A 24,783-nucleotide genomic window follows, 5' to 3' on the forward strand; every position below is an offset into this window, starting at 1 on the left:
TGTGTATAGTGACTGGTCAGATGACGGGATGTGAGGGTTATTGACAGCTCCTCTTTATGTGGTTCAGTTGTGAGCATTGTGGGACCCCTTTCACTGTCTGGTATGCTCAGTAAGCTCTCAGGCCTAGTTTTCCTGGTGTGATTTTAAAAAAATATGCCATGTGCTCATACAGGCCTGTTTTACTTTGATAGGTTTATTGGATTTTACTTGTTCAACTTTTAGGAATAAATTAATTTTGTGTCTTGAAGGTAATACAAGAGAGATAATATACTTCTTTTTAAACTTGCATGTGCCAGCTGGGTGGTGGCGGCACACCTGTGTCAGGGTCCGATGCCCCAACATAAACTATTTTTCCCTCTCTGAACCAGCATGGAGGCACGGGAATAATTGAGACACAGTTCACACAGCAATATCGTAAGGGAGTCTCAGGGTTCATTCAAATCCTGAAGATCACTCACGTTTATTATCCAAACACCTTTTATCCCCCAAGGTAAACTGAGGTGGAAGTTCATTAACATTCTGTTTGTGGGATAGCAGGACTACAGTCAAGTCCGCAGCTCTGTTGCTAGCTTGGAATTGACACCTTTTCTCAGGCGATCTACATAATTACAAAGCAAAGAAGCAGCATATCCTGCACAGCCTGTCTGGAAGGGTACGTGACTGCTCCAGATACTAACCATGGCCCGGGAACTTGACTGTCAAACCATGTAGAAATTTGGGCCTACAGTGGCACACGTCTGTAATCTCAGCACTTGAGAGGCAGAGACAGACAGATCTCTGTGAGTTTGAGGTCAGCTTGGTCGAAGAGGGAGTTCCAGAACATCCAGGACTGTTAAACAGAGAAGTTCTGCATCAATAAATAAACAAACAAACAAACAAACAAACAAATTGCGTGTGTCTGTGTGTATGTACAAGTTAGTGGACATTTAAATGCAGGTTCAAGTGTGTATGCAGGTGGAAGCCAAAGTTCAACCTTGGGTGTTTTCCTCAATTGTTTCTCTGCTTTATTTTTTATCTAAGCTGGTTACTGGCTGTCTCCACAGTCCCAACCCACTCCCAGTTATGGAGTTACAGGAATGCACTGCTTTGCCTGTCTTTTTACATTTGCCAACTGAGCCATTTCCTTGTTTAGGTGCCCAGTAAGGTGCGGAGTCTTCTTTTGTGTTTTCACTTAGAATGTAGTCAAGTGATACTTGTAAAATGGAGTCTCTAAGGACAAGGCAATCTTTTAAAAGTTTTAACAATAAGGAATAACTTAGAGCAGTCTGATCTCAACAAAAACCCCTTCCATTTCTCTAAAAAGAAGTCATTAAAGTACCTGAGAAGCTGAGGATTCCTTTCTTCCACCCAGCTCTTATTGCTAGGATGCAAGCTCCTTGCTGGCTTGGGAGGCTGAGTGCAGAGCTCTGGTCATCCCGGTTCTGCTTTGCTTGTAGGATAAGGGTTCCATCCTGTTAGAGGGAGGCTGAGAAGCCAGAGATTGCTGCCTTTACTCAGCACCCTGCCAGCTAAGCAGGGGCACTTCAATTGAATCTGGCTACTGTCCTCACTATCAGCTCTAGGACATGGAACTTGAGGTGTTTTTGGTTTTGTTTTTTAATTTTGCTTTTTGTTTAGTTCATAAGAATAGAGAAATCTCAAGCACTCACCAACAGAACTAACTGTATTTGAAAGTTTTAGGTACTGTAGAGATTGTGAGGAGTATGCAAAATAATTTGCAAAATAAGCAAATTTTTGGATGTAGGCAACTTAAAAGTCCTCCTGGGTGTAGTAGTAGTTTGAAAGTATTTGACCCCCATAAACTCATAGGGAGTGGCACTATTAGGAGGTGTGGCCTTGTTAGAGAAGACTGACTGACACACACTTTTAATCCAGACCTTGAGGTGGAAGGCACACCTTTAAACTAGGCCACACCTTCTGTTGGAAGTGTGTCATTGTGGGGATGGGCTTTTAGGTTTTTTTCTCAAGCTTCATTTAGTGTGAAAGTTTACTTCCTGTTGCCTCTGAGTTCCTGTTACCTCTGACTCAAGATGTAAGCACTCTCAGCTCCAGCACCACATCTCATCGGCCTGCAGGCTGCCATGCTCCCTGCAACATGGACTGAACCTCTGAACTGTAAGCAAGCCACCACAATTAAATGTTTCCTTTAGAAGAGTTTACTGTGGTCATAGTGTCTTTTTAGAGCAATAAGGACCCCAAAGTAAGACATGGGTTAAGAATAGATCTCAAATACTGTCCTCAAACTACTCATTTAAGAGCCTGAATTTATTAGATCAGACTATGGGACAATTAGTGCCCCAGAATATTATTGGAAACAATTGAGCAATCAGATAGCAATTAGTGGAGCCTAGCAACTGTTTGTAATACTAGCAGAGGTAGAGAACCTAGCCAATGAGGGAAATTTGTGCAAATTATAGGACCCTGTTCTCTGAGGAGCAACATTGAAGGTCTTATATTACAAATCAGATAGACTTGACTAATAGCCAGGCCAGGTGATTAAATAAGGAAAAACAAAACATAAAAAAAATAAAGCCAAGTGTAGCTTATGCCTGAAATTCCAACAGCTAGGAGTCTGAGGCAGGAGAATCACAATGAGTTTGAGGACAGCCTCAGCTGCCAGGTAAGACTCTTAAACAAAACAAAACAAATCTTGCCAGGGTGGACATCAGGGAGTTGAAGTCAGTTCACAAAATCAGAAAATAAAAAAAATAACTAGGAAGACTGATATAACAAACTATAAATATGTACTTTCAGAGACAGAAATATAAGGCGATAACCATAGCAACATTTTAGATGTGGAACATACAGTTGCTCCTCAGTATCCATGGGAGTAGGGGATTGGAGGACATAAACACTACCTGCAGACAAGAGCCAGTAAATGCTTGTCTCCTTTACAAGTGGTTTGTAGTACCGTATATAACTTGTATATGTTCTCCTGAATATGTTAAATCTTTACTATATTGCTCATAATATCTTACACAATGTAAAGTATTATATTGTGTTGCTTATGGAATAATAACAAAGACAAAAGTGTACAAGTTCAGTTCATACACAAACTTTCTCCCAAATAGCCATTGCAGCAAAAAGAGAAAACTAATTCAAAGCAAATAGAAGAGAGGGAAATAAAAAATATTAGAAAACATGATAAAAATATCATGCCAACAACAGAAAAATCAGTGAAAGCAAAAATGCTCTTTGAAAAGAACAACAAATCGATAAGCCTTAAAAAAAGGCATAAATCTATAAAACCTGGAGTGATATAGAAGATATGGCTTTTGAATTAAAATGAATCACAAGAGAATACTATGAACAACATACTATTAACTGGGTGTTAAAATTTCCTAAGCGCATAACCGGGCATCGTGGCCATGGGTATAATCCCAGCACTTAAGTTGTGAGGCAGTGGGATTGTAAGGTTGAGGTTAGCCCAGACTATTTAATGACAACCTGTGGGTTTAAAAAAAAATAAATGAGCGAGAAGAAAATAATTCCTTGAATGATATGAAGTACTGAAATCGACTCAAGAAGAAACAGATTTCTGTTGTTATTACTGGTGATGATCTCAGGGAAATAGAGGCATACTTGAAGAGAACTCAAGGCCCAGGTGTCTTTGCTGGTGAATATAACCAAACTTTTAAAGAAGAATTAATAACAAAATTTTCACAAATTTGTTCAAAAAATAGAAAACACTTCCCAACATGCCCTCTGAGGTCAGTATTATCTTGGTGTACAAACCAGACAAAAACATCATAAGAAAACTAAAACTAACATCTCTTGTGAATAAAGTGCAAAATTCCTCAACAAAATTATACCAAATTGAATCCAGGAATAAGTAAGAAGGATTATATAGCATGGCCAAGTAGGATTAATCCTAGGAGTACAAGATTGTCTTAAAGACCTAGAATCAACATACTGAACCAGTAGAATAAAATATTATGTGATCTTCTAAATAAACACAGAGAAAGCATTGACTAAAACTCAACATTCATTTGTGATGAAAAGCATCCACTAAAACAGTCAAGGAAGTGAACTTTTCAACCAGTTAAAAGCATATATGAAGAACAAAACAGAACCCCACAGTGAACATAATACTTAGTAATGAAAGACAAAATGCTAAAATCAGGAACATGAACTGAATATCCATGTTTACAATTTTATTAACACTGTAGGATGGGAAAGATCACAAAAGGTCTATAGATTGCAAAGTAGGAAGAAAACTTTTAAGAGGACATGATCTTATAAAGCCCTAAGGAGTTCATTAAACACTATTAGAATTGATAATCAGGTTAAGCAAAATTGCAGGATATAAGAACAACATACAACTAAGTTTTGATGTTCTTGCAGTGAACATCTGGAAAGTAAATTAAGAAAATAATTCCATTTAGCTTAGACTAAAAAGAATAAAATGTTTGACAGTAAAAGAAGTATAAAGCAACACATTGTTGAAAGGATGAAAGTGACCCGAGGAAATGGAAAAATATAGCATCTTCATGAAATGTTAGGGGTGGCAATATACCTAGATTGGATATCAGATTTAGTATACATTCCTTCTCAAAACTTCAGTCATGCCTGTAGAATTAGCAAGGTCTCCTCAACATTCAGGTGGAAACTTAAAGGGGAGAACTGCAATAGTTTTGAAAAAAGAATAAAGATCGAAGACTCACTTCTTGATTTCAAAATGTATTGTAAGTCAGGTTCACACATGTGCACCAACTACTTGAGAGGCAGGAAAAGGGGTGCTTGGCCCAAGAGTTGAAAACCAGTCTGGTCAATAATAAGACTTTAATAAAAAAATTCTACAATACTATTCTGATTGTAAAAATGTGACTTCAGTGTAGACGTATAATTGATGTGGTCAATAAAATAGAACCAAGAGTCCAGAAATGATCACATTTACAATCAACTGGTTTTTCAGCAAGAGTGACAATAATGAATAGTTTTTCAACTAATGACTTTCTAACAACTGCATAGCTATATGCTAAAATATGAATTTGGGCCATGCCTCACAACATAAACAAAAGTTAACTCTAAACTAAATGGATCAAAGACTGAAGGTCAGACCTAAAACTGTAAAAGTCTCAGACAAAAACATTGGCTTTTTTTTTTTGTGGCATTGACTTCTATAATAATATCTTACATATGGCATCAAAAGCACAAGCAACCAAAGGTAAATAAATTGGAATTTCTGGTACTTGGGGGAATTAAATTGATTAGAGACTTCACAAATCTGAATAAACAAAATCATTGAATTTTGTATTGAAGTGGGTGAATTCATGGTGTATTAATTGTATCTCAAATAACAGGCAGTGAGAGTGAAAACTAATGTGTACCCCACAGCAGAAAATGTAGAAATGTTTAGTGAGTCTTTTAAACATGCAAAATAGTACTACATATCCAGAAAATTACAACTAAAACTATGATGAGATGTTCTGCTACATGCCAGACAGAATGAAGACTAAGGATGGCTATTGGTTGGCCTCTAGAGTCTCACTAACTTCTACTGTGTCCGCTTTTGATTACAGCACTTTGATTTTTTCTGCCAGGTTTGCAGCTATCTGTGTATCTACTGATACTTTTAATTATTGGCTTCTGCCCTACAGCCCCTCAGTCAGTGCCCCACTGACCACTCAGGCCACAGTCTGGCAAGGCTTGTGTCCCCCACCCCCACCTGCTGCTGATGTGATGAGTAGGTTTAAATTAAGTCTCTGTTGTTCTATTTATAAATAAGACCCAGAAGTCAAAGGCTGGGGTGAAAACCTGCTAGTTCAGAGAGGCTGAATAACAGCTATTTGACCTAGATTTTTGGCCAGAGACACCACAAGAGACAAGTCTCTTCCCTCCTCCCAGAACCAAGAGAGCTCAAACTCTAGTCCCTGCCCTTGTCTTCCTGTGCAACTTCTCTGTTCAAATGGCTAGCTTCTTCTTGTCAGCTGGTCGCTGGCTTTGCCCCTGATTCAGGGTGTAACTTTATTGGGCAGTCTCGGCAGTGTCAGAGTGTGATCCAAACATCCACAACAGAACTTACTGTAACTTCCATTACATTTCTTGCGCTGCCTCAATTTCTGCTTCACCACTGTGAAAGCCTGGGCAACTGGGTAGAATTGCCTATAAACTATGTAACATGCATATACCTATAAAATACTGATTGTTATTAATGTCCAAGCCATTTATCTCAGAAGTAGGAAAATAGGTAACTTGATATATTAACCTTGTCTTCTTGGATTTATATTTTCTTTTTCTTGAGTCTTTCCAGCAATGGAAAAGCACTTCTTATATCCCAAGCAACAGTAATTCACAAATAGTTGTTTCAGTTTAATAGATAAAGAATTGGAGATCAGAAACTTAGTTGTTTACAACAGTAGAACTATTGTCTAGTTTGAGTCTCTCAGTTACAAAGCTCACCTTCGTCCAGATGTGTCACATTGTCTCTGAGAAGAAATAGATTGGAGGTTTTTCGTTTTGTTTTTGTTTTGTGCTAGACTGTCTTTGGGGATTTAATGATTGTTTTTGGAGAGGGGAACCATCATTGAGGAGACAACAAGATAACAATGGGGCAAGTTCATGATACAGAGAAAGATGTCAGAATGTATTGAGTGCTGCATACAGGCATTTGTAGTGGGTGTAGTGTGATGACTATATTGGTCTTGATGCTTAAAAATGCAGTGTAGCAGAAAAGGGAGTACAACTAGCATTAGGAATACAGCAAGAAAATTATATGGGTACTGTGCTGATAACATGAGGAAGAGGTTGGCTCTGCTGAGGTTGGACGTAGAGATGAAGTGATTGAATTGCACATTTGAGACTGTGGGAATTTGACCATTCATATATAGGTGTGTATTTCTGAGCTGTGACTATGTAAATTTAGACATATGTCAGTAACTACTTAAAACAAAAAATCCATTGTTCATTTATAGGAATGTTGTATTTTTTTATGCCTTTTAAATAATTAGCTTTGTGTTCAGATAAATTAAAAACCCTTGGCAAATACAGAAACCTCGGAAAGGAAATGTTCTTTGTGGATAGCCTCCAATGAAACTAGAGTTTAATTTTTTTGAAAAAGTTATTGTCTGTACAGTTTTAAACACTTCATGATTTTAATCTTTATTATCTAAATTCATCCATAGTTAGGTCTTCAAGTAATATCTTAATACATATGATTAGTATTTCCTTCCCCCAAAATAGTCAGTCCCCCTTTTTATTCAGCCTTTTTGTCTCCTCTTTCATTACCTCACTTGTGATAATGGGGCAAATTGAAGAAAAATGTGATCTTTGGATTTTGAATACTTCCTTCAGCCATGTTGTATTGCTTTTCCTCCATATTCTTTTTTATTCCATGCTTTATGGAGCCATAAGAATGCTACATGCTGCCTAGCAATACATCTTTTAAAGTGTGCCCAGATAATTCTGGAATATAGAGAATCTATTTATAGCTCTTAGCAATTGACAACCATTGCATATGGCAAGATAGGATTTTGCGTGTGTTTTGTTTGGGGTTTGTGTGGGATTGGAAATTGTTGGTCAACATATGGCTGATGTTTGATACTCTACAATAAGTTACACACTGGTGGCAGAGGTCTTTGGAAAAGTATTCTTAAGTTTGTGTGAATTTTGTGTCATAGTTTTAATGGTGGTACTCGTTGCACATCAATTTGATTGGTTTCGGGTGATCATTGTGTTAGGAAATTGTATGAAAATATGAAACTAATAATGCTTTTTATGAAACTGTCATTTCTGAGAGTTCTGCAAAAATAAATTCATGGTTAACCCAAAGTGATTAAAAGGAGTTATTTCCTTTCATTTATGAATGCAAGTCAAAGAAAGAAAAAAATATATTTCATTTTTAGATTATATAAATGGTGGAGAACTTTTTACTCATCTTTCTCAAAGAGAGCGTTTTACAGAGCACGAAGTGCAGATCTATGTTGGAGAAATCGTGCTTGCCCTGGAACACCTGCACAAGGTAAGGTGCTTCATCTTTGGAGTTTGTTTTTGTTTGAACAGTCTGTTAACTGAGGTGTTGAGGGAGCTAAGCAAGTTGATGTTTTCACAGGTTGTCTTGGGAATTATGAATGTTACTGTGTTCTCATTTTCATAGCTTCTTTCTGAAAATGTTTGCTTTTTGCTGGACCTAGTGCAGCATGCCTATAATCCCAGCTCTTGGGAGGCTGAGGCAGGAAGATCATGAATTGAAGGCCTAACTGAGTTACAAAGTGAGGTCGGGCCCCAACTCAATAAATGAAATAAAATAAATTCTAACCTGAGCTTTTTTGTTTTTGATGGTCTTCATGAAGAAACCCCCGTACTTTGCTTATTATAAAATATGAGAATAAAAGCTGTTGGTTGTTAAAATGAAGCCCTAAGTTGTAAAAATGTGTTTTCTTAGTTGTGACTTGCTCCATGGCACAATCCATCCATGTCCTCAGACTTCCTGATTTTGCTATTGGTTCAGGGTTATTTCCCTCCCTCCTGTGTTAACTTTCTTCTGCACCTGCCCTGCTCTGTTCCTGCTCATTGCCTCCAAGTGACATGAACTCAGATACTGAAACCTTTACCTAAACATTGTATCTATGATCATGTTGCAATTCTGTACAAATCAGTTTAAACTTATATTATTACATATATCCTTAACCTTGATTCATGAAATTTTGGGTAACTTATTTAAGTTATTGGAGAAGTGGACAGTTTCTATGTTGTGTCTCAGTGTGTATGGTTTTCTTCAGAAGTAGAAAATGCTAAAGTAATTTATCTCAAAGGTATGCAAGCTCATAAAGGAACAAAAGTGATTTGAGTCACTAAATTCCAAAAGTTCAGATATGAAGCCACTCTTTGTTATGTTTGTCAGCCCTCCCTTCACTTATTACAAACAGATTAAAGTGTACATATACAACACAGAAAAAAAGAGGGGAGAATTGAAGGAAAATGGCAAGGAAGACATCTTCAAAGGGCAGAGAGTTTTGATAAGAAATTGAGTCAAAGATATAGATGGTAGATGAGAAAGATTGAGAAAAAAATCTGGAAGATACAGGAAAATAAGGCAGGAGTCAAGAAACAGCAGGTCCAGCCCAGGACAGAGACAAGTCCTGACAGAAGCACCTGTATTGACAGGTGGGGGTGACATTAGAATCTTTAGAAAATACCAGCACCTGTAAGCTGTAGGGGTCAGGTTGTGATGAGAGAGCAGCCTGGTTTTACATAGTGAGATCCTGTCACAAGCAAAGAGTAAATGAAGATGTCTGGGAGGCAGGAAGAGAAGAGACCGGCAAGTGGGAGGGAGAGCGGGGCCAGTGTACAGCCATTTGTGCTGCTTTCGATGGAATCTGCACTGTGCTGACAAGCTTCATGCCTATGCTTTCTTTTGTGTGATAAGATTTGGCTTAAACATCTTTATATCAAAAATGTTACTGTTCAGAATAAGCTACAAGACCTTTGAAACATAATTAGATATAATGTTTTAAAATACAAAAATGACAGTAAAATTGACTATAAACTCTAAAGTAAAAGCAAAACACAAAGCCAAATGGGTAAGCTAGAAAACAGTCTATAATTTATATAATAATTCAATTCTGTTCATTTTGTTCTACCAGGTTGGCCTTAGATTCACAGAGCTGTGCCTGCCTCTGCCTCCTGAGTGCTGGGATTAAAGGTGTGTGCCACCACCACCCAGCACTAGTACTAATTCTTGTAAGAAGAGATAAAAGTACAGATTTATTTGGAAGTAATGAAGTAAATTGGATAGTAAACAGTTTGTCTCTAAAAATCTTTTCCAAGGAGGTTGTTTAGATGCAGAGTGCTGCAGGTTGCTAGGTAAACATAATACTTCAAATCAGACCTCTGGTACACGCTCTTAAGTGTTTTCCTTCTATCTTTCTTGAAAACCACTGAAGCTTTCATAGGAGAATTACCTACTGTTTGTTTTGTTTTTGAGGGCGATATAACTTTTGTCTTGAGAGATTACTAGAAATCTGCTTTTTCCTATATTGGATGTTGAAGAAAACAATTTTTTAAAGTATCAAAGCTCTTAATCCATGCTGATATAACTGAAAATATTGAAGTGGCAGACACCTCTTAGATTTATAGTGTGTAGTTGACATGTTTTACTGTACTGCTTACAAGAAAAACAAAATAGAGAGGCATACAGTCTTGAATGGTGTAACAGTTCACTCAGTGATGGGCTGTATTTGACAGTGATCCCATAAGATTGCAATGGAGCTAAAAAAAAAATTCCTGTCACTTGGTGGTTATGTAGTTATCAGAATGCTGTACTTTGTACCTGCTCATGTGTTGCTGGTGTAAATAAGCTGGCTGAGCTACCACTCATGTAATAATGGACCACATATCATTATGTATGACATAGTAAAACCTGATAATGGTCAAAAGCCAAACATTCTTCTGGTTTAAATATTTAATATCTATTCCAATCATCATTTTAGAGGGTTTCCTATAAACCACTCTACTCTGTTTCACGAAGCAGCAGCTTCGTATGTCTCATGTTTGCCCTGGTCATTTTTACTTGGTTTGCCCACATCTGTTTGTTCATGTGGCCTCAGGAGGAATAGGATACACATATTTTTCACTATGCCCCTTGATGTGCACTCCATGATGCTTGGACAGTCAAAATATTCTAACAGCTTACTTCCAGATCATACCTTGTTGTAAATCAATGCATGGCATATGTTATTTAATGATTTGCTTTGCTAAATTAGAACTAAACATCAAAATTAACCTGTGCTCTTTAACCTTTATGTTTAAAAACTTGTTATTTTAAAAGCCTTTATTAATTGCTTGTCTGACATATTGCATCATACAGGATACTAGATAAGTGCATAAAATCTAAAACAGCGAACAGTGTAAATATATTAAGGCAAAGGGTAAATACCTAGAAAACATTAGTAATTTGCAGATAAATACATAGTTTGAAAACAGAAATGATCAACATAGGATATGATGGCTCCTTAGGAAGGTTTGCTGAAGCCATTGCAGAGTTGTGGGCAAGAACTGGTCAAGAAAGACCATGAAGATAATTTGGAATTGGTGTTCATTAAGGAGAATAGAGACAGCCGGGCGGTGGTGGCGCACGCCTTTAATCCTAGCACTCGGGAGGCAGAGGCAGGCGGATCTCTGTGAGTTCGAGGCCAGCCTGGTCTACAGGAGCTAGTTCGAGGACAGGCTCCAAAGCTACAGAGAAACCCTGTTTCAAAAAATCAAAAAAAAAAAAAGGAATAGAGACAGAAAGAGTTAATAGTCAACAGGGAGATCCCAAAGAAGCTGGTTCCAGGGCTAGACCCTTGTTACACAGAACTAAGATACATTCAGAGAGTTTTGGGAAAGCTAGCACTTGAGCCCCAGGAGTTTCTAAGAGCCTCAGAATCCTGAAGAGGAATCTCCTCAAAGGTAGATAAATGCTGTTTTAATTGATTTGGAAATTGTCTTAAAATTATTTTGTTTTGTTTTTACAGTTGGGGATTATATACCGTGATATTAAGCTTGAAAATATTCTACTTGATTCTAACGGCCATGTGGTGCTGACAGATTTTGGTCTGAGTAAGGAGTTTGTGGCTGATGAAGTGAGTATTATATTTTAACTTGAAATTAATAATAACAGAATGAAAACAAGGATGAAAAGTTATTTGCCAATAAACATTTAATAGAACAGTAGTACTGTGTGGGTTACAGAAGTCTGTGCAGATTTGGTCAAGGTAATAATTGATGGACTGTTGAGATTTTTATTTTAATATTACCATAGAACCATCCTATTAAAATTATAGTAAACCTCTCTGTATATCAGTCTTCTTCACTTCGACATTGTACCCTTCTCCATAAAATGTGTCAGGTATAACTAATATTTAAAATAACCCTTTTTACCCATTAGGAGAATGGCTTGAGTGATGAACAAAAAGAAACCAAAGTGAAACAGATTTAGTTTACATTGTAATTACCAACTTAAGACCCTTAGAGTTCACTGGGAAGGGTGACAGTACCTACCAGATCTAACGCTTTATAATCTTGCTGGGCTTTGCTCAGAATGAACTAAGACATTGTTATGCTGACTGTAGATATGAACAAAAGGTCCTACAGTTACAGTGTTAGTTAGGGATTGTTTAATATCACAGGTGCCTCCAATTGCATTTAAAGCTATATGTCTACTAATTATAATCAAGTATTATTTTTATGTAGAAGTTATGATAAAGTTGTATTTTCAAGTACTAATTATTCAAAAGAACAGTTAGTTTGGGGGCCAATTTTGTTTCTGTCCAGAAAATTATTGATTTAGAACATAGAGTCATAGTAAGAGTTTTATAGCTGGCTGGTGGTGGTGCTCGCCTTTAATCCCAGCACTCTGGAGGCAGAGGTAGACTGATCTCTGTGAGTTTGAGACCAATGTGGTCTACAAAGCAAGTTGCAGGACAGCCAGGCTGTTAAACAGAGAAACACTGTCTTGAAAAACAAAAATAACAACAAAAAAAGAGTTTTGTAATATAGGACTTGACTGAATAAAACACATCAGTATTGTGTTCCAGATTAAGTATAGGTCAAGCAACCCTAACCAAAAATTTTGAGTGCCAACATAATATTACAAATGGAAAATGCCGTACTTGCCTTCCTGTGATGTGCCACAGTCAAAACACGGACACAGAACATAGTTTATTCATTGTCCCTAAGGAACAGGAGACTGTCAGTTGTGATACATCTTTTACATTAACGCACAGATCCCCAGTACAGACCCCTGACCCACAGAAGGTAGTAAGATCAGACAGATGGCAGCTTGATGCACAAGAACAGGTTCTCAATGGTCCACTCTCCATGTGCAGCCCAAAGCCTGTATACATTGCCCACTTTATTTTATTTTAATTTTGATTTATTCTCTGTTGTGTGATGTAAAGGTATATTGGAAATCCCAGAGGAGCTGCAGATCCTCATGTGGTAACACTATAAGAATAAGAGGAAGCATTTATATTTATTTCTAGCACAAAAATGCAGGCTACTGGAGAGTTGCACAGCAGTGCTCTTGTGAATGGCTCATTGAAGAGTATTGTGTAGGAATGACCATTGTATCAAACCTAAGGAAACAGAAGGAGGACCTGTTAGGATTTTTTCTTTGTCTTTTTCTTTTTGTGTTTGGGTGGTGGGGGGTAGTTTTTTGTTTGTTTGTTTGTAGCTTTGGAGCCTGCCCTGGAACTAGCTCTTGTAGACCAAGCTGGCCTCAAACTCACAGAGAGCCACCTGCCTCTGCCTCCTGAGTGCTGGGATTAAAGTCATGTACCATCATCACCCAGCTGTAACTATTAAGATTTAAAGTAATAAATAGAAGTTAACAGAAAATAGAAAAATGGTCTATCAAAGTGCCTTATGAATAAAGGCACCAGCTACCAGGCCTGACCACCTGAGTTTGATCGCCAGGACTCACATAGTGAAAGGAGGGAATTGATTTCCTTAAGTTGTCCTCTGACTCATGTGCACACCCACATTCATGTGTGCATATGTATACACACACAAGATAAATAAAAATATAAAAAATATTGAACAAGTATCTCTGCTCTGTCACAGTGGACTCAAGACACTTCATGGTGTGATAATCAAGCAAACAGCATTGTATTGTGATGAACTAAAATTGAAAATAAGTCTGAACATTCAATGAATTCTGAACTTGTCAGAAGACAGAGTTTTAAGTTTTAAAAGATTCATAGTTATAGCCAGGTCTGGTGGCTCAGGTTTATAAACCCATCTCCTTGGGAGGCTGAAGCAAGAGAATCTTGGGTTCAAGGCCTGCCTGAACAACAAAGTGACTTCAAGAGCAGACTAGGCAACTTACTGTTGGGCCTTGTTTCAAAGTAAATGCTGAAAGGAATTAAAGATACAGCTCTGTAATAAGAGTGCTTGTTTAATGTGTGCAAGGACCTATGATGGATCCATAGTGTGGACAGATGGATGGTATATGATAGGTAGATAGGTAGGTAGGTAGATAGATAGATAATATAATAGCTGCTTATCATAAAGCAGCAGAAAAAAATCTATCTCATATTTTTCAAGATCATCTCTGAGGAAAAGCTGATACTTGAATAAGTCTGTAATACTGATGAAATGTAACCCTTTAACATTGCCCAGAAAATCACTGTGCAGACAGCCAACGATATAGCTCCCAAGGGAATTAAAATTGCCCCACACAGAATCAATCTGGGATGGTGGTATGTTGCACAGATTGTAAGCTTCTAGTAGGAGAAGGTTATGTATTTGCTGTTTTGGGGGATAAATTTCTTGCCAGTCTGTTACTGCACTAGCAAGAAAGCTGGATCACCAGAGACCTCTTTCTTGATTCTTGGGTTCATTTTTTCCCCCTGCATCTGATGAGTATTTTAGGATAGCTGTACTGGATGGAAACTTCTTGGTTTTGATTCTTTGACAGCTGTTCTGTTCATCGTCCTGAAGTTTTTATCTAAAACAATGCTATAGCACATACTTTTCCCCAAAGTAGCTTTTTAAAATTCAGCTTTATGAGCAGAGAAAAATCCTAGATCAATGAAGAGTAAATTTGAAAAATGCTTGCTTGAATAGCATGCTAGCATGGCAAACAGAGGTATAGACATGGATCAACTGTTGATGGTATATCTTCTCACCATATCTTAAGTAAAATAGTGTCTTGTAACTGTTGGACCTCCTAGTAACCAACCTAAGAGTTCTGGACAGGCCATTGTGCAGCTTAGTTAACAGCATGGTTTTTTTATGCATTATGGGAATGCTGTATATTTAGTACTAAATACATACTTGTGAATAAGTATAAGAGAATGACTTCTTAGTGGTTGTATGTAAACTTAGAACCTGGAGTGTATGGAAGTGATGTCAAACAACCACAGGTTGTCCATGTGGTGGATGAAGGAGTGCTAACTCTGGCTTTCTGGTGGGCCCATGTGTATAAACTTCACTTCCTACACAAAATTACTTAAAATATCTCTGAGAATTATACTTAAACTCTCTCTGTAATGTCATGTTGTAATGTCATCACAACCTTCTGTAACTCCAGTGCTAGGGAATCTGATACTCTTTTCTGACCTCAGACAGGCACCAACATGGATACATGTGATTTTCCTACATATATGCAGGTAGAACACTCATACACATGTTAGAAAGTAAATAAACCTTTTAGAAAGTTGACAGATGCTGTCATTTGAGGGAGTTGAAAGTAAACCTCCACAGATAACCTCTCTCTACAGAGGAACCTGTAACATGATATGCTCAGTCTGTGCCACAGAAGCATGCTTGATAGTGTCTCAATTTTGTGGTTATTTTGATATATTTCAATACAATGGTTTTTTTGAAGTAACATGTTTAAAGTATCTCACCAGACGCCAAACAGTCTGGTATGTAGTATGTGGGCTGTCCCCTAACAGACCATTGATTACTTTCCCCTCCATGGATGCTCACATCCATTTGCTCATTCATTTGGTCTGTGCTTGTTGAGGGCCTTCAGTGTGCTCGATACTAGGCTAAATACAAAGCTGAAAAGAATCACTTGCTGAATAGGCACTTGTGGCTGGTGATTTAGAAAAAGGAGAAAACAGACCAGGTCCCTAGAGAATAGTGAACTGTTGGGGCCCAAAACAAACTAAGCCAAAACAACACAAATCAAAGCTGATAAGAATTAATGAATCTTGGATAGAGTAATCATAGATCAACAGATGTCCTGCGTGACTGAAGCAGCCAGTTCTTCTCTTATGAGAGAAGAAAGTTCCTGTTTTTTTGCTGGATAGGTCAAACACCACCCCCTAAGAGAATGCCACCAATTGGTTATTTAGGTTCAAAAATGTTAGAGTTCAGGATAAAGCAGAAAACTAAGTCATTGATAAGCTAATTTTTTCACTAACTATAGCCAACTGCATTTTGACAGAACATTACACTCTTGGGTTCTTTTAACTCATTCTTTCTCTTTGCCTTAAAGGCCATACTGTCAGGCTAGACTTCAGCTTTTACTCTCAGGGGTCAGATAAGAATTCTCTTTTCTGGAGTCTCTTAAAACTTGAACTAATGGCCATTTTGTTTCCAGCACCGTCCACTCCTCAGACAGAATAAGGCTTCCCATGGGGAGTCAACAAAGTATATAGCACATCACTTTGAGGCAGACCAAGGCCCTCCCCATATCGAGGCTGAACAAGGCCCTCCCCATATCGAGGCTGAACAAGGCCCTCCAAAGAGTATAGGCTCCAAAAAGCCAGTTCAAGCAGTAGGGATAAATCCTCGTCCCAATGTCAGTGGCCCACAGACTGCCACAGCCATACAACTGTCACCTATATTCAAATTTAATTTTAGCAACTTACTTTTTTTGTATATTTGGTATGTTCTGGTCATAGCATAATTGTCTCTTTATTTTCAAATTATATCAAGTACCTCCTAAATGATAAAAATTAAAATGAACCCTAGAAACAGGATGGTGATCATAACAAATTGTGAACATATATTTAAATATTTGTTAAATATCTGCATGATTATTTCTAGGTAAAGATTGCTAATCTGAATTATATACAGAATCTATTTTATTTTATTAACTTTAAACATATTCTATGATAATACTTTGTACAGTTTGATACTTTTATTGGTATGTTCTTTTTCTCAGCTATAAAATCAGTAAATCCCTTGAGATTCCAAAAGCAAAAGAAAGTCCCTGCAGAAGAGGATGTGGTCTTCCACAAAGTAGCTTTGATAGTTAAGAAATGTTTGTTGAGCCGGGCAGTGGTGGCGCACGCCTTTAATCCCAGCACTCGGGAGGCAGAGGCAGGCGGATCTCTGTGAGTTCGAGGCCAGCCTGGTCTACAAGAGCTAGTTCCGGGACCGGCACCAAAGCTACAGAGAAACCCTGTCTCGAAAAACAAAACAAAACAAAACAAAAAAAAAAAAAGAAATGTTTGTTGGGCTGAGCAGTGATGGCGCATTTCTTTAATCCCAGCACTCAGGAGACAGAGGCAGGAAACAACAACAACAACAAAAATGTTTGTTGAGGGCTGGAGAGGTGAGTCAGGAGCTTTTTCTCCTCTTCCAAAAGATCTGACTTATTTCTACAGCACCCACATGGTAGCTCACAAGTGTCCATATCTCCAGCCCTGGGGATCCGGTGGCTTCCATGGGCACCAAGAACCACACAGGGTGTATACATACAAACAGGTAAAGCACCCATACATATGAAATTAAAAACCAATAAATCTCTTTTAAAAAAGAAATGTTTGTTGAGTCAGGCAGACAGTCTGCTATGTATTGTATATCTAATTTTAATGTGGAATAAGAAACTTAATAAAAATAGTGTAAAATAAAGATAATGAATTACTTTGACAAAATTGTCTTTTTATTCATAAACAGTAATGTTGAAATATGTTCATGTGTTGTTCCTCTCTATATAAATACTGTGTTTAAAATTTTTTCATAACAATCAAGAATTTCAAGGTAGACAAAATTATATGCTTTAATCAAGAAAAATAAGTCTTCAACACTTAAAAGTGAGATATCTAAGTTACAGCTCATTGCTGTGGTATATATACTTAAAAGGAAAAGACCCATAGAGCATGACTTTTAAAAATAATGAGCATTTGAACCTTTGATAAGTTTAGATGCAGTGATTTATTATATTGTGTTGAAGATGGGATCTTTTTAGCAATATAATGTTAATAATAAAAAGCCACTTAGTTCTTAACCCTTCTGAATCCTAATTTCTTCATCTGTAACATAATAGTTATCTTAGCTACTTATAGGATTGCCATACCAATATAATAAGCTTTCTCATGCAGGTATATTTTGAAATATAAAACATTGTATATATTAATTTTAGTTTGTGAGGTGTACTATTCAAACCTCAGGTTATTATGAGCAAAGTTAAAGTATACACAAGAATCTTGTTATTCTTCCTTTATGTTCTTAAGAAAATTACATCTTTAGTAAGTGCCTCCTTAAGAATACATTTTCTGGTTTTGGCTATTATAATGTATATATCTCAAGATAGCTAGGGTGCATTAGTCACTTCTCTATCGCTGTGATCAAACACCCTTATTGAAAGCAAGTTATAAGAAAAATGGTTTATTTTGACCTCCAGTTCCTAAAAGGTGAGTCCATCGGGGTGAGAGGCATAGTCGCAGCAGACATGGCAGCTGGAGCAGGAAGCTGAGAGTTCAAATCCTTAACTGAAAGCATGAAGCAGGGAAAGCAAACTGGAAGTAGAGCTAGGTTTTAAATAGCTCAAAGCTCGCCCCCGGTGACATACTTCTACCAACAAGGTCCTTCTTACTAAACCCCCTCAAACAGCATCACCAACTGGAGACCAAATGTTAAAATACAAGAGCCTGTGGGAGACGTTCTTATTCAAACCACCATACTGTATAAGAGTCAGGATTGATGCAAACATTTTTGCATTAAGAATCATACAATAACCCTCTATGGTAGTTTGTGATTACCTCCATCTCTCTCCTGTCTTGATCGGTTTGTAGTGGCATGTATTTATGATTGGTTTCATTTGCATATGCTCCTGGAAAGCCTACTGGGGCTCTCTTAATTACTCCTGTCATTCATTTGTCACAATAAGTGACTGTGGATAATTACTCTTTAGGTAAGCATTGGGCTGGAGGTGCTGGAAAAGGAAGAGGATTAAAATTCAAAGTATTCATCTGTGGTCTCAATTTGTCCTTAACTTAAAAAACATTAAAATTGGGCCAGCAAGATAGTTCAGTAAGTAAAGGCACTTGCTGCCAAGCCTGACCACTTGAGTTTGGTTTGTGAATTACCTATAGTAGAAGGGGAGAACTAACTCAACAGAATTGTCCTCTGACCTGCACACACATATACACACACAAATAAATATAAGAAAAATAGTGTTAATAATATTTAACTATAGTCATTTGTGAAGTTTCTCTTTCTAGACATCAGAGCAGATTTTTGGGGCTCCTTTAGAGGCAGGGACAAGATGGTTTGACAGTTCCTTTTTTTCCTTTTCTCTGTCTCTCTGTCTCTCTCTCTGTCTCTCTCTCTGTCTCTCTCTCCAAAGTTTTTCTGTGTAACAGCCCTAACTGTCCTGGAACTAGTTCTGTAGACGAAGCTGGCCTCGAACTAGAGATCCGCCTGCCTCTGCCTCCTGAGCACTGGGATTAATGGTGTGCCCGTCTTACTTTTTCTTATGGCAAACATTACTGGTTCTGAAGCTTATTAAGGATAGTGTTTCTGTCTTTTCTTTTTTCTTTAAGTCCAGTTCAATATAAACAACACAACAGCAAGCAGGGAAAACTTTTGAATTAGCATTTTCCTAGAAACGTCTAAGTATTGAATATTCCATTTGTTTAGATCATGTTTTTTTAACTTAAAAAATATTTAACTGTCAGTTTTATCTATTTTCTCTCCTATTTTGGTTTTTATTCTGATGAATAGCTATTAGAGGTCAAGCAGGTGTCCATGAGAGTAGGCTGGTCACTGCCTTGGGATGACAGGAAGCATTCCTATGATGTGTACACTAGAGAGCCACTGGTCACAGCAGAAATGAATAAGGTGCATCTATAAGTGTAGAATTGTCTCTTTTATTTTCTGAGGAGCAAAGGAACATTATTTAAAACTATATTGAGCGTCAGGGACTTACTACGGCAGTGGTGCTCAACCTTCCCAATGCTGTGACCCTTTAATACAGTTTCTCAATTGTGGTGACCCCTAATCATAAAATTATTTTCATTGCTACTTCATAACTAAATTTGCTACGGTTATGAATCATAATGTAAACTTTTTTGAAGCTAGAGGTTTGCCAAAGTGTTGAGACCCACAAGTTGAAAACTGCTGCACAAGGGGACTTTAGGAGAATTTACCCTTTGGATAATAAGATTGAAAATTGGTTATTACTATTTGTTTTTTGTAAATTTCTTTGATTTAAAACATTGTTTTTATTAAATTTTGGCAGTTTTACTGTTTATCATAGTTTTTCCCTTCCCACAACTTCACACAGATCCTTCCTTATCTCCCAACTTCATGTTCTCTTTCTCTTTTTCTTTATCCTTTTTTTCTCCCCAACTCTTAAACTTATGGAGTCCAATTGGTGTTGGCTGACTAATTCTGGGTATGGGACCTGCTCTGATAATATACCAGCTGTCACACCATTAAAGGCAATATATATTTTTTCCAGCATCAGTTAATACAGTAGCTCCTTGATAGAGAAAGACCTTGTGCCCTTCTCCCTCCTCCATTCTAGGATTCTATCTGGCTTGAGCTTTTGCAGATCTTATGCATACTGTCACAGTCAGAGTTCAAATGTGCATCTGCCCTGTTGTGTATGAAAAAAAAAAGCAGTTTCTTTGAAATGATCCATTCCTATCCCCTCTGGCTCCTATAATTTTTTTTTTTTTTGCCAGGACATGAGGAGGGGAGGTTGGCTGGCCTGGGACTTGCATACCAGGCTAGCCTTGAATTCATAGAGATCTGCCTGCATCTGCCTCCTGAGTACTAAAATTAAAGATGTATACCATCATGCTCCTGACGTTCTTACATTCTTTCTGCCCCACCCCTCACATAGAGCCTTGAGGGGAAAAGTGTAGTATAGACATCCCACTACAGTCAAGCACTCCAAAGGCTCTTATTCTCTGCATGTTGACAAGTTGTGGGTCCATGTGTGAATTGACATCTACTGTATGAAGTTTCTGTGATGAGGGTTGAGTGAGGGATTCATTGATGAGTGTAGTATCAAGTCATTAGGAGTCATTTTGTTGCTTTGTCCATTTAGCAGAATAATAGTATGGTTTTTTTTACATTGTGTGTGTATATATGTATGCACGTCCATGGCTTGGAATGCATATGAAAGTCAGAGAGCAAAATAATGTAATACCATATGAGCTCATAAAAACTCACATTTTTAGTTAAGAACACTTCCATTTTTTTCTGCATATTTAGGACATACTGAATCAGTGTCTGCCATGTTCAGTCAAGATGTGGAGATCTGATAGTGAGCCAAAGAGACAAAGGTTTCTCCTCTAAACTGGGCAGCAGACAGTAATATGTGTAAGTCAAATATGTATGTAGTATATTAATAGGTTGCAAGGAATCAAATTCAGTAGGAAAGGGATGGACGGATCGGGGAATAACTAGGTTGACCTGGAGGTGCTTTACCAAGAAATTAACATGTGAGGAGACAGGTGTGAAGAAAGTGAGAGCCGGCCCTGTAGGTAGCTTGGGAAGTTTTTTCTAGGAAAGAGGTGGGTTGTATGGAACAAGTGATGATTAGAGTAGTGGGGTGAGGACATGTAAGTATATGGAACGGTTACATGGAAAGGGCATGTAAGTACCATGGCTTCTCTGTACAGACCAGTAGCCACTAGTGAGTCTGAGTAGCACGACATAAATGGAGCTGTTTTAGAATATGATTCTGCTTGGCATGGATAGTAACCCAGAGTGGGACAGGAATTGAGTTAAGGAAGCTCTGCAGTAGTCTTAGCAAAAGATGATGTTGCCTTGAGCCACAGGTAGTGGTGTAGATTTGGAGTGTATTTTGACAATATATACATTTGTGTGTGTGTGTGTGTGTGTGTGTATAAACACATATGTATATACATGTGTGTATGTATATACAGAAGTAGATTTGTAGTATATTTTGAAAATATATACGTTTGTGTATATATGTGTATATTGCAGATATTTGCTATATATAGTGTGTGTGTATATATATATACTATATATACAGAAGTAGATTTGGAGTATATTTTGACAATAAGACTAATGGAAATTTTTAAGAGTTAGATGTAGGATATGAGAGAACCTGAAGAATCTAGGATGGCTCTAAGGTGTTTTGCTGGAGCAGCTGAAAGAGTGAGGTTACAGGACTTGGGTTGGTTGAACCAGTTCAGTTCGGTAAGCTGAATTTGAATGATCTATGAGACATAAAAGCAAGTGTCTACTCACTGTTATCAGTCTGAGATTTGAGAGAGAAATCTCCTTTATGTACATAAATTTGATAATTTCCAATTTTGTATATAAGTGATGTTTTTCAAATCTTGAACACAGATAAGAACATCAACAGAGTAAGTAAAGATTGAAAAGAATAAAAGATAAATCTGACTCAGTTATTTCAATACTAAGAGAATAAGACAAAGGAGAGGGAACAACAAAAGAGCATGAAAAAGAAACTGGGAAGAAAAGAGACAGTTCTTTAAAGCCAAGGGAGAAATTGTCTCAATACAGAAATGATTAGCTGTCAGTTGTATTAAAGCCAAGTAAGATGAGAACTGAAGGTTGAACACTAGCTCAATCAAAATCTTAGTTAGGAGAGAACGGGAATAGACTTACAATCACACATGTGCACAACTCAGGTACTTATGGAGAAGAAAGTAGGGAAGGGAGGAGAGCACAGCAGAGGATGAGGTAGATTTGAGAGAGACTGGGGTGCCATACTTTAAGATGGGAGAAATTAACTGGGTGTGGAGGGTACAGTCAGGGAGAATCATTTGTTCTTGGCCAGCCTGAGTTATATAGTGAGTTTGAAGGCAGCCTTGGCTACAAAATGAGATCCTGTCTGAGAGAGCAAGAGAGGAGATATAACACATGTCATAGGCCAGTTAGAATATCCCTGAAAACAAAGAGGGAATAAATATACTAATGATAAAGGGAGGAAAAAAGGGCTTAGAACACTCTTTGAGATGGATATCAACAAGTGCACAAGGCAGTGTGAATCTTAGCCAGAGAAGGGTTGGTCATTCAGGAAGATGATGAATTATTGGGCATAAGAAGGCGTGGAGGCTTAAAGGTAGCTTGTGGAAGGTCTGTGTGATTGCTTTTATTTTCTCACTGAGAATAAGGAAAGGAATGGAGATACTGAACTTGGTAAAATAAGTGGATTTGAAAAATAACTGACTTTGTTGCTCAGCATTTGGAGGTCTAGTTAAGGTTAATGATAATGAATTTCAGATGATATTGATCAACCTGCATGTATATTTTTGTGCAGCCTACAGCTGTATAAGTTCATGTGAAGAGTGGTGGTGGATTGAATTTAGCTTGTGTTTGTAACTAGCTTTCCTTTGTGTGTGCCCATAAACAGTGCACACTATTATCTCATGTTTTTAAGATGTGCGTGAGTGGTATATTCTGAGTTGAATTTGTATGTGGGTACATGTTGGGGGAGGTGCAGGTGTGCACATGTGCATACAGGTACGTGTTCATGTGTATGCATGTGTGTATAGAGGCCAGATGTTGATGTCAGGTGTCTTTCTCTAGTACTCTACCTTTTTTGTCACAGAACCTGTCACTGACTCTGGAACTCTTCAATTCTTCTAGGCTGGCTGGCCATGAGCTTCAGGGATCAGCCTGAAACATGGGAACATTATTAATCTTGTACATAACATTGCACAATTCCATACATTATAGATTCACTGAAGTATTTTATGTAGATTACCATATTAAAAGAATAAATTGGAGCTGAAAAGATAGCTCAGATGGTAAAATATATACTGTGCTAACATGAGGACCTGAGTTCAGTCCCCAGCATTTACATAAGATGAGTGTGCTGGCATGTACTGTAATCCCAGTGCTGGGGAGGCAGAGATAAGAGGATCCCTGGAACTCACCGACTATCCAGGCTACCCTAATAGGTGAGCTCTGGGTCCCCTTGAGAGACTCTGCATCAAAAAATCGTGGTAGCCTAAACATGTTCTAAACAAGTACACCACTAGTAGAAATGCTAATGTAAAGGGGGACAGCTCCCTTCTAGACAGTGAACTAAGGAATGCTGGGGGAGGGGTTCTCCAGAGAAGAGCACACCAATACCAGATGGATACAAGTATCACTATACGGACTGAGCAGGTTGTATTTATGTATTCAGGAGGAGAGAGGGAGAGACAAACATATATACATATAACTACAGTTTTAAAAGTCCATGAATTTGAAATAGAGGTGTGCATGAGAGGGATTGAGGGAGGAAAGAGAACAGGAAATGATATAATTCTGCTATAATCTCAAAAAGTAAAAATTATATAAAAGTCACCATAGTTACTGAGATTGACATCAGAAGTTGGCCTGTGGCCTCCACATGAACACACACATACACGAAAGAGTCACAATTTATAAGTAGCAATGGTTTGTTTCTTTTTTTGTTTTCATACCTTTTAGTTTCTGTGTGTTTGGGAATAATATGTGTGTGTTTGTGTGTGTGTGTGTGTGTGTGTGTGTGTGTGTGTGTGTGTGATGTCCACAGAAGCCAGCAGAGTCAGATCCCTTGGAATGGGAATTCCAGGTGGTTGTGAGCCACCATGTGGGTGCTGGGAACCAAACCCAGGTACTCTGCAAGAATAGCCCAGTGCTGTTAACCTCTCGCCATCTCTTTAGGCCCAATATATATGTTTTTGGTAGATAGACTTTATTATTAGTTCTTGGAAGGCTTGTTTTTCCATGGTAGAGCATGTTTCACTCTAGAACAAACTTCATGTTTCAAGAATTTCTTTACTCATTGGCTTTTTGTATTAATATTTGTTAGAAATGTTATTATTTAAGTTGATGAATAATTTCCTTTAGTGATACTGCATTTTTCTGATTTTTATATCAAGGTTTTGATTCAAAAAATGCATTTGCAATAGTTTTACAGATTTTTTTATATACAGAAATTTACAAACTTCTCTAAGTTTGAATGAATGCATTTCCACAACTAGGTTGGCCCATGTTTTTGTTTCCTATTTTCATGACAAGCAGCTCAAAGACTTATATAAACACATAGGTATATTTAGACTTTAGTTACTTGTGATCTAGTTTGGGTAAATTGTAATTTTATATAAAATAACATTGTCTAAAATTCTTTGGCCTCCA

General features: G+C 37.6%; 1 protein-coding gene across 2 annotated transcripts in view; it reads left to right on the plus strand.

The window, feature by feature from the left end:
- Rps6ka5 (ribosomal protein S6 kinase A5) overlaps positions 1–24,783 on the plus strand; it is a 189,507-nt gene that overhangs the window by 118,636 nt on the left and 46,088 nt on the right. For both annotated transcript variants that reach the window (XM_041633200.1, XM_041633202.1), the window contains 2 exons: positions 7,845–7,960; positions 11,457–11,564. In XM_041633200.1, coding sequence (XP_041489134.1) covers positions 7,845–7,960; positions 11,457–11,564 — 224 coding nt within the window. The remainder of the gene's footprint in view (positions 1–7,844; positions 7,961–11,456; positions 11,565–24,783) is intronic.

Source organism: Microtus oregoni, unplaced genomic scaffold (assembly GCF_018167655.1).
Source record: "Microtus oregoni isolate MIOR12 unplaced genomic scaffold, Mior012 000043F_ref0000047, whole genome shotgun sequence".
NCBI classification, from domain to species: Eukaryota; Metazoa; Chordata; class Mammalia; order Rodentia; family Cricetidae; genus Microtus; species Microtus oregoni.